The 15,009-nt window shown below is 37.2% G+C and overlaps 1 protein-coding gene across 1 annotated transcript; it reads right to left on the minus strand.

Annotated features, from left to right (window-relative positions):
• Positions 1-5,740: 5,740 nt before the first annotated feature.
• LOC145008142 (CASP-like protein 5A1) lies at positions 5,741-7,086 on the minus strand. Its single transcript, XM_078966756.1, has 3 exons — positions 6,392-7,086; positions 6,153-6,285; positions 5,741-6,072 (listed from the first exon to the last, which is right to left on the minus strand). The coding sequence occupies exons 1-3, from the start codon at positions 6,628-6,630 to the stop codon at positions 5,881-5,883; spliced, it is 564 nt and encodes a 187-aa protein (XP_078822882.1). The 5' UTR covers positions 6,631-7,086; the 3' UTR covers positions 5,741-5,880.
• Between the last annotated feature and the right edge of the window lie 7,923 nt (positions 7,087-15,009).

Below are 15,009 nucleotides of genomic sequence, written 5' to 3' on the forward strand. Positions count from 1 at the left end.
TTATGTAATTTATTTTTATTTCATTTTATTATCTTACTGTTTATTGTATATTTAATTATTTTAGTTTGATTGTATTATAATTTTTATATTGTAATCTTATTGGATTTGGATGCTCTCTCCCTTAGAAAAAAACATTATCACATTTTCTCTTTCATATATGTCTATACAATGTGGACCACTAAGAGAATATTATCTTCATAGTTATTTTATTGCAAGCTTACAAGATGGAGAATATTATCATATTAATTTTTAAAACGATCTTATAGTAACATTACATTTATTTTCTTTGTTTCATCAAAATAATCTTGTTCAAATAGAATATTATCTTACTATATTTTTGTTGTAATCTTATACCCAGGTTATCAAGACTTAATGAGAATATTATATTTTGTTTTTAATTTATTGTGCTATTATTGATAATTCTTCGACAGATCTAGTTAATTATAACTAGATAAAAATACTATTTTACTATACGACTATCCGGTATCCTTAAAACATATGTATACACGTGAAAACAATTTCATATCATCAAATGCTCTTTCACAACAAACTCACTATACATTTGGGGATGGTGTTCACTAGTGAAGAACTAGTGAACAACAAATGAAGAAGAGAGAAAGAGAGGGAAAGAAACGGAAGAGAGATATACATAAAGGTTTTGGTGATCTTAAGTGGTAGTCCCACCATGCTTTGAGGTGGTTTTCACTTATGAAAATCTCTTTCACATAGGATCCGCATAGGATACCTACAAATAATGAAACCTCCATACGGTATGGCCTGATCTTAGTATCTTCTTTATGTATTTTTACTATAAAGTTATTGCATTTTCTCAATGTGATCAAATAATATAAATCTTAGTATCTTCTTTATGTATTTTTACTATAAAGTTATTGCATTTTCTCAATGTGATCAAATAATATAAGATAAGATAGAGAGTATTATTTTCCTATAATATCACTCTATCTGAGAAATGTTATTATATTTTCTCTTTGATCTTATAATAGAATATTATCTTCATATTCTTTATTTTTATTTTTTTTGCAAAACTTGCATTTTCCTAAAATCCAAAAACTCATTTTATTTTCCAAAAATGCCACTAAAAAGTCTTTTTGTTTTTATAATTAGCCCAAAATATAAATACTTTTCTAGAGACTCTTCGATTTCAATTTATTTTGTATTTAAGTATATAAAATAATGAATTTATCGTAAATAAGCAATAATAATCATACTTATGAAAAATTTTCCCATATAAATAATAAAAAAAAAACACAAGTTTTAGAACTGTACGATTGACCAACTTTTTTTTTTAAATAACAAATGTACTAAACTACTCCTAAATTATATCATTTATGTTTATAGCAGAACCTGAACGCTCAACTTTAAGGAGGAAGACAAGAAGCCCTTTGATTGACCAAATTGTCCTTAACATAATCTATTTTTATATAGACTTCTTGTAACAAAAAACATAATTCAAAAATCATTAGCCTTATTTTCTATTTTGTTACCTCCAAAGAAGATTAAAGCAAACTATTTTCTTTTTTATTTCTTGCAAACTCGTGAACACAAATTCTTCTATCTTTTTTTTCCGAACGACAAGCTGGCATATAAATAAAAACTAGCCAGAGGCTAGAAGGTACAAAGTTTAGCAAGGAAAAAAAATAGGAAAATACAAGAAAAGGAAACAGAAAACGCAACTAAATAGCAGGAGCTAACTACATATTAGCATAACATTCCCGAATAGGATCGCAACACCAATCAAGCCACCTAAGGGATACACCCTTTCTATTTCTCGCATTAATCCAGAACGCGGACATAGATTGTACCTCATAAGCCAGCACCGAGAGAGATTTAGCACCTGAGGAGTGAGCCATCAAGTTCCGGAAGTTCCAAATTACCCATAGGAATACTAACATGATACCTTCGTGAATGATTTCCAGCCTCTTGTGACCTTTCAGTACGCTCTTGCAGTTAAGGAGATCTTTAATCGCTTGGACATTTGGATCCATCAATCGCCACCATCCAGCTATTCTTTGCCAAAGGTCCTTTGCTGTCCCACATTCTATAAACAAATGATTTTCAGTTTCTGGAGCCACACCACAGATTTTGCAAAGGTTGGATTGCGTGATGCCAATTTTTGATAAATTGACCATTGTTGGGAGTCTCCCATGACTAATTCTCCATGCTAAGGATGTTCAATTTCCCAGGGATTAATGGGTTCCACTGCCACTTCTCATCAGAACAAGGTAGGATGGTTGAGTCAATATAGTTCCTCAAAGATGAAACTGAATATGTCCCAGATGGATCCAATTCCCAGCTCCACTTCAATGCTCCTGGAATGTTATCATTGTGAACCAGTTGGAAGTGACTTACAAATGAGATATCATCCTTTTCGAGCGTTTTAGGGAGGCTAGCAATTACTCCCCAGCACCCACTTTTCCTTCGGGCTACCGAGGGCCGGTTGAACCCACCTTCCGCTCCAAAAATTGACTTTATTACTGCAGCCCATATGTTGTTCGGGTTTGATTTGAACCGCCACCACCACTTTCCCAGCAATGCAATGTTTTGAGCTTTCAGGCTGCTAATACCTAGTCCGCCCTTTTCTTTAAAAGCACAGGTTTTGTCCCATGCAACCCACGAAATCTTTCTTTTATCCAAACCACCCCCCCCCCCCCCCAAAAGAACCTCATTCTGATCTTCTCAAGCAATTTAATCACTTTAATTGGAGCTTTAAACATAGAGAAATAGAAAGATCCCAGGCTGCCCAAGACCGCCTTAGATAGTGTTAAGCGACTCCCAAATGACAGAGTCGAAGCTTTCCAATTTGACAGCTTCGATTGGAATTTCGCTATCAGTGGGTTCCAGTGAACAGCTCTAGCCATGGATGCACCAATTGGGAGGCCAAGGTATATAATCGGTATGGAGCCTATGGAGCAATTTAGGCATCGGGCCACAACTCCAGTTCACATCCTTGAACACCAAAGCCATATAATTTACTTTTCGACATATTAATTTTGAGGCCGGAAGCCAATTCAAAGCAACGAAGAATGCGGATCAGGTTTTTTGCGTTTTCTGTCGACCAAGAACCTAGGAAGATAACATCATCTGCATACTGGAGGTGAGAAAGGCTTGGGCCCTGATTTGGCAGTTCTATCCCTTCAAAGATTCCACTTTCTTTACCCTCTTCCATGGCAATATGCAGTCCCTCCGCTGCAATGATAAACAGGAAAGGCGACAAAGGATCGCCTTGCCTAATTCCACGCTCCATAGAAAACTCTGTGGTGGCAGCTCCATTTATTAGAACTGAAATCCTAGCTGAAGTGAGGCACCCGAGAATCCATGATCGCCATTTGGAACCAAAGTTCATTTGTTCGAGAATCGAATCAAGGAATCCCCAGCTAAGGCTGTCGAAGGCCTTTTCAAAGTCGACCTTAAAGGCAAACGCCTTCTTTTTACACTTTTTTAGCCAAGAGATCGTTTCGTTTAGAATGAGGGGGCCGTCGAGGATACATTGATCTTTGATGAAGGTCGTCTGGTTTGGACTCACAACTAGGTGAACAACCTTTTTTAGCCTTTCTGCTAGAACCTTTGCTATAGTTTTATACAAACAGCCAATTAAACTGATGGGCCGGAAATCACCAATGGTATTAGGATCCTGAATTTTGGGAAACAGGGTAATAAAAGAGGAATTGCATTCCTTATCAATGCTGCCTGATGCTTCGAAATATTTAACAGCGAAATAGAAATCGTTGCCAATAATGTCCCAATGTTTCTTAAGAAATGCAAACGAGAAGCCGTCTGGGCCGGGGGTCTTATCTGATCCACATGCCCATATAGCCGATTTTATTTCGTCCAAGGAGAAAGGTTGTTCAAGGGACGAAGCCAAGTGTGGAGTTATTTTTTAAACTTAGCACTGAAAAAATTTGGTCTCGACCTTATAGGCTCCGAGTACCTCTCCCGGAAATAATTGACTACTTCTTGTTTTATCATTGATGGATCGGTGATCCAAAAGCCGTTTACTTTGAGGCCATTTATTCTTTTTACCCTGTGATGTTTGTTTATAATTCCATGGAAGAACCCACTGTTTTCATCCCCATCCAACGCCCATTTTATTCTAGATTTTTGTTTTAGATCCGCCGCTCTTGAGGATTCAAGCGTCATGATTTTTTGGTGGGCATTCTGTCTTTGTTGCAGCAGCACATTGTCAATTGGATACCGCTCTGCATGGAGATCAATGGTATTGATAAAATTAGATAGTTCAGAAACCTCCTTTCTTCGCATCTCCAATAATTCCGTTCTCCACCTCTTGATGTGCTCCTTCATGTTTTTAAGCTTTCCTGCAGTGATGGATAAGGGGGAGATATGGAGTCGACTTCCGGGATCAGATCGGGTAACCCAACCCTGTTTCACTATATTTTCAAACCCATCATCAGCCATCCAAGAATTGAAGAAGCGGAAAGGGTAGGGATCGAAATCTAAGCAGCCCGAAGACAAGGTACTGGCACAGTGATCCGAGTGGGCAGTGTTGTGATATTTAGGAGTGGCCACGTATCAAGGACATTTGCAGTTACAAGGTATCTATCCAGCTTGATGTGTTACCAGCTCGGTTCGCATATGTAAAGCGGCGCCCACCCATTTTGATTTCAATTAGCCCTGCCAGATGGATGAATTTATTAAAATGATACGCGCTGTTGGGGCAAAAGTTGGAGCCGAGCCTTTCTTCAAGGAGTCTCACGACGTTAAAATCTCCAAAAACAAACCAATAACAATCTGAATCAGAGCTCACGAGACTTTGTAGATTGTTCCAATCTGAATCAATTAAGGGTGACGGTTTCTTAGCTGTAAAAGGTGTTTGGCTCCGACTAAGAAAGAGATGTTGCTTTGTAAATGTATATGCTCCCCAGGAACCGGTGAGGAAGAAGATACTATGGAACAATCTACAAAGTCTCGTGATTCAGACCGTGAGGATGACTATGCCGTTCAATCGGAGGAGGACCTGAATTCGCCGATATCGTCCCCGGCATATTCTCACCGGAGTCTGGACGGGGAATGTGAAAAGTTGCAATCATGTGAGACGATCCCAGTTCCCGAGGAGCAGTATAAGATCGAGAATCTTAACGGTCGCCAGAAGGGTGTCGATTCGTCGCGTGTAAGTCAAAATGGAAGTCCGTCCCCTTGCTCCAACATGAGATTGGACTCGGATTGGGTTATCTCCGCCAGTGGTCATTGCAGGCCCACCAAGCTATTGGACCTTAATAATGAGCCCTGCAATTCTAATTCCATCTTGGCCCAAAATCTTAAATCCTCTCCTATAGAGTTATCCCCAACCTCATCGTCAACGCCAATCAACCCGGTTGGAAGTCACTCCCAGGATAATCTCCAAGAACCACTGATGCCCCATAATAATACAGGTATTCCATCCCATCCGATTCAAGAGAAATCTGACTCTACATCTATGGAGGTGCTAAAGACGATTGAAGTGGGGGAGAGAGTAGGTTTCAGAGTTAAAGACTGTGCAGACCATCTCAAACCCCTGATCAAAAAACGTGGAGTGGTGATCCTGGATCAATGAATATCTTCTCCAACAACATATGCGGAATTGGGTGTGAAGTCAAAAGAAACTTGGTCGGACATCCGACAAATTCTTCTATCTCATACTCTCTTTTTTCTCTCCAAAATGCATGTAAAGAATCCAATCCCACGTTTGCTTACTTTTCACCCATCATATTCATACACCAAAAAATAATTATAATAAACTCCAATTAATCATAACTCATCGTCAAATTCTATATATACAAGTATTTCCACCAAAAAAAATCATAATAAACTCCTTATCATGCAAAGTGCCACAATTTGGGAAAACCAAAAACCATAATACAAGTATTATCTCGATGCTAGAGACCAAAAATTAAAGAAAAATGAAGGGAAAACCAAAAACCAGCTAACAAAAGCCATTGCAGTTGAAGTTTCAAACCTTGTGCAATGGTTTTCTGCACAATTGTTGAAGTCGCTACTGATAAGAACAGTTATTCCTGCAGATGCACAAGCTGCTGCAAAAGTAAGCGTAGATGTAATCTGCATTTTCAAACAAAACAAAACCAAAATCAAGATTTTTGAGCTAAAGTTCCACATTATACTAATTAAACTATCTTTACCCCATCTCCGATAGTGAAGAAACCAAGAACTCTTGAATTTCTTAAACAACGCTTCACTAAAAGAGCATAAACATCAACAATGGCAAGCGACAGACTCCACAGGCATTGCAAGCTTAGAGCTGCAACAAGGTACCTAGATGAAAAAAATAACCCAATTCGTCATGAAATCGGCATGTTACACACTACAGTGATATGAAAAGTAGAGGTTAAGAATAGGATTTTGTCTTTATAACAGTTACCGGAAAGCGGTGACGGAAGGGAAGTCACTGGTAGCGGCCATGACGGCAACTGAAACGGCGGCGAAAGCGAACTGAAGTAGACGCAAGGCGAGGCCGACGGGTGTTCCGGGCATCCCTTGAACGTCCTTCATTATCACAGTATCTTCATGTGGATCCCCATTATTAACAGCGGCTTCTTCTCTCAATTGAGGAACTTCAACATCAAACGGATGCACCAACGGTCGGCTTCTACTGCTCATGATTCTACCAGTCCTTTTCACTTCAGGAATTCATCATCATCGATCCATTAAACCCAGACGAATTAGAAACCCACAGAAATTGACAATCGGATACTCAAAATCGGTTCAAAGTTTCAGCTGTATGTATGAATTGGAGACGCCCACTTCGAATACCCACAACAAATTGACGATAGATGACTTGAATAAGAAATTTTGATCTCAGATATAGTAGATAGGGTTTTTAAGCTGCTGATTAAGAAAGCGTATAGAGAAGGGGTATTGGTATAATGGTATGTATGGTATGGAATTTTGGAGGAGGTGAATTGGGAAAGTAGCGGGGGTGTAGTAGCTGGCGACCGTTAAGTTGTCGCCGGCAATTACTACAAAATTAGTCGTGTTAGAATTGGCCAACGGCGTCGTGCATACGAACCGGAGTATTTTTCTGTAGCTCTAAGTTTGTCCTCGCATGTTACATATCGTATAAATGCTAAAATCAAATGCTTTTGTAATTTTTTCAATATATAATATAATAATAAACAAAGCAAAATTTTCTTTAAAAATAGATATTTTGTCTTGATCATAACAAACTTTTATATGTAGTAATCTTTTTATAAATTTTGTTCCTTATTCGTAATGTAAAAATTAAATGATTCGTATTTTATAAATTATGATTTTGGTCTCTTACTATAATTTGAAGTTACAATTTTGGTCATTTATATATTTTGTAATTTCAATTTTTTTAAACGGCAATCTAATTGACATCTAACTAGGGATGAGCATTAAATCCATCGGAACCGGAACAGGAATCGGTAATAAGGTCCGGATACCGATTCTTCATTTTTATGAAAATCGGTTCCGGTTCTAAAATTCGGAATATGTAACATTTTGTCCGTTTTTTAAATGCGCATAACTCACTTATATGAAACTTGAATTACTTGATTTTTTTTCAACATATAATCTGAAGATTGTAATTCATTTTGACTATACAAACATATATTTTGGTTAGATATTGAATCAGATATATGCCCCGAAAAAAAGAATATCGATTATGCACTTTTTCTATTTCAGCATTTTTTGTTTGTTTGAATCTGTCCCGTTTTTTTATATGTAGATAACTTATTTATATGATATCATAATTACTTATTTTTTTTCCATCATGTAATGTGGTGTTTGAATCAGCAATAGACCTCGGAAGATAGCATATCAATGTTGTGTATTTTCTGTTTCATCATTTTGTTTTTATTTTTTTTAATCTGTCCCGCTTTTAAAATGCGCATAGCTCACTCATATGAAGTTGGAATTACTTGATTATTTTTTCATCATGTAATTTAGTGTTTGTACTTCAATTTAGAATGTAAAAAGTCATAATTTGGTTAAATATTGAACCATTTACAAGCTCCGGAAGTTAACATATCACCTACAACATTTCAACCGGTTCTAGTTTGAAAAATAACAGAAAACCCGGGATCGGAACCGAAATTGGAGTTAGAACCAGCGGTTCAGTTCCCGGTTCTTATAATATAAGAAAACCAGTTCCGGTTCTAAAGTTCATCCTTACTTCTAACTACCACTTATGCCCAGCGTACGCTGTTGATGATCTGGAAACGGGGAACTGACCCAGTACACGCAGTGTACTTTAGAGTGCGCCCGACGTACTGGCCAATCAGCCCAAACTTGCACCCATGTCTTAATACATTAAGCTCTAACATCTAAAACTTAGATCCAAGCTCATAATAGTGTCTTAAGCCATAAAGTTGCAAACTTTATGCACTTGCATACCTTAAAGGACGCAAACCATGAATTAAGCGCTCTAACTCTCTCTGATCGTCACTAACACATGCATGATTGAATCTCAACCTCCAAGATATGATTTTTATGACTCCATGCACTCCTAAGAGTCCAAAAGGACATCTCAAATGGCTTAGAGTAGCCCATACTCCAAAAGAGCAAGTTATGGGACCGAAAGATGCTAAATGTGACATCCCCATTTTTACGGCCAGAAAAGACCGATTTTGTTTATGCTTTATAAAAATCAGAGTACTTCATTTTATAAAAATGTTGCGGAATTTGTTCCCAGAAAAACATGGTAAATACGTTATTAAAACATTTTCGAAGAAACGTATTTATTTCATTTTAAAACGTTTGGGACGTCATCGTTAATACAGAAACATAAGCATAAACAGAACTTACAATTATTTACACTAGTGATCTACATCTCTTTAAATCTCTCAGTGTAATGTCACTTCATATCAACACCTGTGATAGAAATAAACTGAGTGGGTCAGGTTGGGAAACCTGGTGAGTACATAGGGTTTTCAACCCACAATAATATAATTATTATGTTTAAATAATCAAACCATCAACCCAATTACCCATCCTCATTATCTTCTTTATTCTTAAGGATCTACCCTAAGAATCAGCTATTTCTCATTCATTCATTCCTAAGGATCATCCTAAGGAAACAACATGAAGTCCATTGTTGCCAATGACACATTGGTCAAGCGCAGCTGCTAATATTGTCACTTAGGCTCAGCTGCCAGAATTAGGATATTTTCTATGAGACGCTTCTGTCGGTATTGACCTTTAAACACTACTGTCATGGTCATAAGGCTCCCTATTAGGCGCAGCTGCCGATACTATCCTTAAAGCGCAGCTGCTAGGATGTTTACCGTAGATCTAAATCATCTACGGGTTGTGACGCAGCTGCCAGTGCTCATCTATAGGGTACTAGGTCCACTGCTGCCAATGTATACCTATAGGGCACTAGGTCTGTACTAGTAATGTTCCTCTATTTCAGCTTTTATCCATCATCATTCATCTACCCATGTTTTACCCAACATATTTTGTAGATATAAAATACTTTATACAGTTTACATCATTTAAAACATGTATAAAAATCTTTCACCAACATAGACAACAAGTATTCAGACAATATGCACACATAACACGTAATTTATATTAAAATACTTCATATCTATGTGTAAGATGAAAGAGACCATGCACTCACAACACGTAAATTATATAATAAATACTTCATATCTATGTGTAAGATGAAAGGGACCATGCACTCACCTGAGAAGGTGGTGACTCGGTACTCGGACAACGTTTCGTTTACTTTAAAATAATTTCCTTCGACGAAACCTAGTATTATCACCAATAGATTTTAGTCTATTATTCGCCGAGACTAATTAATAGTCTAGCTATTATTACTATTATATATGCGTTAAAATAAATACTTATATAACCCATAATTATAGCCCAAGTATTTATTATATGTTCTTAATAACGTTAATATAATTAAATAAAAACCATATTAAAAATAGCGTAGGCGTAGCTCACTTACAGCGGGTTTTATAGAAAATCAGACTTTGCTTGGAGCAGCGTTTCCGAGCCGAAAAGCTCTTCTTCTTGGAGCCGTCGAGCACTCCGGGGCTTCCGCCTCGTGCTAGGGAGGTTCCCTAGGCTTTTCGGGGGATTTCGGGGCTAGAGAGAGGTTCTAAAGAGAGAGAGTAAAGAGAAGAAAGAATGGGAAAGGTGTGAAGAAAATGAGGGTGGGAGAGGTGGTATTTATAGGGTGAAAATGGCTGAACTTGGTGCCACATGTCACCATCTAGTGGCAAGACTTGGGGAGAAAGCAATGGCCAAGATTGTGCCACAACACCCATTTTCGCACAGCACACTTCCGACTTCTAAAATCCGTAACTTTCACATACGACCTCCGTTTTTGATGTTCTTTATATCCACACGTAGGTAAAAATAATATCTACAACTTTCATTTTGACTCCGTCGGTTATTCTCGACCGATCTTAAATTTAACAGTACGAGGCGTTTAGACTGTTAAATGACCGCGAAGAATTCGTAACTCCTTCATACCGACTCCGTTTTCGTCTGTCTTTTTACCGTTGAGTTCCTATTAATGAGATCTTGAACTCTCATTTAGGTCACGTAATCCAAAAACCGCTCGAACTAAAATTCGAGTTTCGGGCCGTGCACTGCTAAGCCGAATCTTAGAAAAATCATAACTTCCTCATACGAAGTCAGATTTGGGTGTTCTTTTTATCGACGCTCTTAGTTTAACATATTCTATGACTTTTGTTTAGATTGCTAAGGATAAATCTCACTCTATCGTAAATTCACTATTTACGCTTCCCGGTGCCGTGCCGGTTTTGCCGTAAAACTTCGACGGGCCATAACTTCTTCGTTATAACTCAGATTTCGGCGTTCTTTATATGTACGGAAACCTTGTGACATATTCTACAATTTGGTTAAGATTATTTATTCTAAATAATCTTTTTTCGAAAAATCATTTTCGACCCCTATTGCCTCTAAATTGACTAGCCCGGATCTGCGGGCGTTACACTAAAATCTTCCCTAAGTCTGGATCTAAGCTTAGAATGAACAAGTTTCGGACTTTATACCTTTAATAGGCTAGAAATGATGAACAAACTCTGGATCTACAAGCTCATTCTTCTCCTTTGCTTCTTCTCAAACTTCATTCTTATTCAAAACCACCAAAGAACACCCAAACACTCTATGTAAGCTCAAAAATGCACTCAAGATAGCTAGGGTTTCGAGATTAGCACATAAAGAAATGGAGGCTAGAAGGGTGATGCACTTGAAGAACTTAAGGACCTTAAATAGGGTTCAAACCCTAAAAATTAGGGTTTTCCCATGGCTTGACACGCCTAGCGTACGCTGGGATCACCCTAATGATGCGTATGCAAGGAGTATATTGTGCGTACCTAATGTACGCCCAACATACTCATGAGCCCTTCACCACATTTTTTAATTGCATTAAGTAGAATAATAGATTAATTTGATACATGGCGACTTGGGCACCACACATAAATACTAATTTTATTTAAACTGAAAAATATTATTAAAATTTATTACTTTTTATTCAAAGTAGTCTAGATGATCGATTATGAATCTTTTACAACTTTTAAATAAAAAAAAATAAGTTTAGTTTTCTTTTACAATTTAAACAAAATATAGTAACTAAATTAACACAAATTTAATTTTATATATATATATATATATATATATATATATATATATATATATATATATATATATATACTGAAGGGTTTTATAGGTTACGGAAATCATGTACATGCGGAAAAATAATACTTAACAATTTAGGGTACATGCAACCTATTAGGATCTCTGTCTTCACATTTAAGACAACATATTATGAACTATAAACTCTATCATAACCCTAGAATAATCGAAAATTGCTAGGTTTAGGGTTACATACCTTTTGAACTGTTATTGCAAATAATTCATTGATTCCTTCCTTATACATCTTTAGAAAGCAGGCACTAAAAGGATGATGCCTCTAATGGCTCACACCCAAAGCTAGAAACTAGAACACAATAGATAAGAGAGTAGAGGGGATGTAATTTTCGGTCATGTATCTCTACGGAAGAGTGGCCAAAAATTGCAAACCAATAACCCCTTTTTAAAGCTACCAGGAAACCTAAACACCCTAGATTTAAAATAAAATAATATTATTTCAAATCTTGGTAATTATCTACTTTCTTTATATAAAATAGATCATTCTAGATTGTCTTTCAAGGCACTCTAAAAGCATCCATGTAATATCCTGATGTTAAGGTGACTCTAAATTTAAACCCTTTTAAATTATTTACATTGCATTTGGTCCCAAAGTTTAAGAAACATATGCATGAAGGGCCTTGATGGCATTTTGGTAAAATGAAACTTCAGAGTATGCCACGCGTACGTGATTTATGATGAGCGTATTAGGGCGCACCCTAGTACGAAGGGCATACATCATTGTACGCTGAGCGTACTAGCTAAATATGGAAAGCCTAATTTTTAGGGTTTTGCTGGTATTTGAGCATCCTTATAGCCTCATTTCCCTTCATCTAACCAACCACCACCCTCTTATTAGTGTTTGCAACCCTAATATCCCCTTGAGGCAGGCCTGTCCCAGAGGGTGAGCGATAGGGGCGACCGTCCATGGCCCATCTTTTAAACGGGCCTAAGTTTTTTTATGGAAATTGTTATATTTAGAAAATAGTACACATAATTTCTTTCAATTATTGAGTTGTTATAAAAAAAACTATATGACATTTGTGTATTTTAAGGGCCCATTTTTTTCTCTCGCTCTAGGCCCAATATATGTTTAAAACGACCCTGCCTTGAGGAGCCATTTCTAAGCGTGTGTGTATGTTTTAGTGCTTTAGAAGAAGAAGAAAGGAATACAAGACCGCCTTGAAGGAGTGAAGCTATCTAGATCCAAAATTACACCACCTTTTGGCACCATTTTGAGGTATCAAGTTCTGAACTTGGTGTTGTTTCTTGAATATCCTGTTTTGGGTTAGTTTTAGGTTCTTTTTGTCCCAAATGTGGGGTTTCTTGAACAAAGCATGTTCTTGATGCCTTTAAGTTGTCCTTTCAGACCCTTGGGAGGGTCTTAAGTCATAAAAATGGGTTTCAAATGGTTGGTTTTTTGGTCCATGCATCTTGTAGAATGTCTTAATGGTTTAAGAAGTTGAGATAAGCACTTAATGGCCATGTAAAGTCATAAAGTTGGAAACTTTATGACTCTAGAGTATATTTTGGACATGGATCTGAAGTTGGGACGTAAGAGCTTAAGCCATTAAGCTCTTAATCAAGTTTTTAGGCTTTCGAGGGTACGCCCCGCGTACTCGGTCAACCACCTCGATGGTGGTCAACTGCGAGGGATGGAGTACGCCCAGCGTACCTCCGGAGTACACCCCGCGTACTCACATGGGGTCAACTCGGTTGGGTTGAATCAGTTGACTTAGTGGGTTTGAGCAGTTGACTTTGACTTTGAAGAAGTTTAACCAAGTTTGATCTTAAGGGTATTTTGGGAATTCTAATTGAGTTTGGTCATTTGGTTGGAATAGGAGGCATTTAGAGCTGAGATTCAAAGTTGATATTCCTTTAGATTTTGTCTAGTTTGTGAGGTGAGTTTTCCTCACTGTACTTACAGGTCGAAGGCACCAAGACTGACCCATTGGTTTGACATTCTGAGATTCACTGATATGATCAGCATGTAGAATAAATAGGCACGAGTATGCTAGTTAGGTGATACGATAGCGGTAGATCTGTAGGACTACCCATGATTATGCCAGTATGATTACCTATATATGTTGTTATTTAATATATGTCGACATATTATGGTGGGTTGAGGTTGTACTGTTCCGTGTAGTAGCTAACAAACCCTAGAGCATACCAGATTTGAGCTGAGGGTCGGGTAGGGTAGGCCAGACTCATATTAAGGGCTCCTAAACATTCCAGATACGAGCTGAGGACCAAGTGGGATGCCAGACCCGTATAGAGGGCTTGATGGTATTCAATCTGAGGACTGATCTGGTTAGGGAGCAAGCCAGACTTATGTTGTGGGCTCAAGGGTAATCTAGTTTTTTAGCTATGGACCTATTGCATGCTGCTAGTGTATATGTGTTATTTGGTTATGTGTTTGTACTTTGGAAGAACTCACTAAGCGTTGGCTTACAGTTTTGGGCTACGTTTCATGTACTTCGGATGACCGCGGGAAGGCAAAAACGTGACCGTACACATCCTCTGTTTATGATCTATGATTTTGGGAAAACTCTGATGTCAGAAATGTTTGAAAACTATTTGTAAACACTTTATGGTTTTGGAATGTATTTAAAAAGTTTAAATTTACCTCAATTTTTATGGATGTTACAAGTTGGTATCAAAGCATTGGTTTAAGTAGGGATAAGCATGGGTCGGTTTGGGTCGGTTTTTGGCTAAAACCAAACCAAACCGTAGAAAGTCGGTTTTTCGGTTTTTAAAACCATATAGGTTCGGTTTTTGCTTGGGTCATTTTTTCGGTTTTCCGGTTTGGGTTTATGGGTTTTTGGTTTTAAACCGTGGGTTTATGAGCTCCTGTTTTTTTTTTCTAGTTTTTTTGTTCAAACGTAGTGAAAATACGTTGCGATAAATAGTATTGTATTTACTTTAAATATACTAAAATAAAGAGTATGAATTCTAATATTATAAAAGCATAAAAGTATTCAAAAGATCAAAGTTTAACACCATTAATAGTTTGTTGAAAATAAACATAAAGTATTAAAGAGATAAAGTTTAAAGTCTAAAACTAAAAGTTTAAATCATAATATAAATAATATATATGTGGGTCGGTTCGGTTTTTATGGGCAGTTTTATACGTCAAAACTGAACTAAACCTTTATTTTTCGGTTTTTGTAAAATTCAAACCTAAATCGTCGGTTATTGCTTTGGTTTCGGTTTTTCGGTTTCGGTTATGTCGGTTTTTTTTGGTTTTTCGGTTTTCGATTCGGTTTTTGCTCATCCCTAGGTTTAAGTGAATTAGAGGAACACTCGTGTGAATCCAAACTCAAGCTAAGGAAAAAGATTTAAAAA

This window comes from Lactuca saligna, chromosome 8 (genome assembly GCF_052625555.1).
Source record: "Lactuca saligna cultivar CGN05327 chromosome 8, ASM5262555v1, whole genome shotgun sequence".
Taxonomy (NCBI): domain Eukaryota; kingdom Viridiplantae; phylum Streptophyta; class Magnoliopsida; order Asterales; family Asteraceae; genus Lactuca; species Lactuca saligna.

What these genes read in the sequence shown, in the direction of transcription:
- LOC145008142 (XM_078966756.1), bottom strand. Translation starts at nt 6,630, where the DNA reads ATGAGCAGTAGAAGCCGACCGTTGGTGCATCCGTTTGATGTTGAAGTT. An exon ending in CCTTCCGTCACCGCTTTCCG is followed by an intron (nt 6,286 to 6,391) that starts GTAACTGTTATA and finishes TTTTTCATCTAG; the next exon opens with GTACCTTGTTGCAGCTCTAA. An exon ending in TCTTCACTATCGGAGATGGG is followed by an intron (nt 6,073 to 6,152) that starts GTAAAGATAGTT and finishes TTGAAAATGCAG; the next exon opens with ATTACATCTACGCTTACTTT.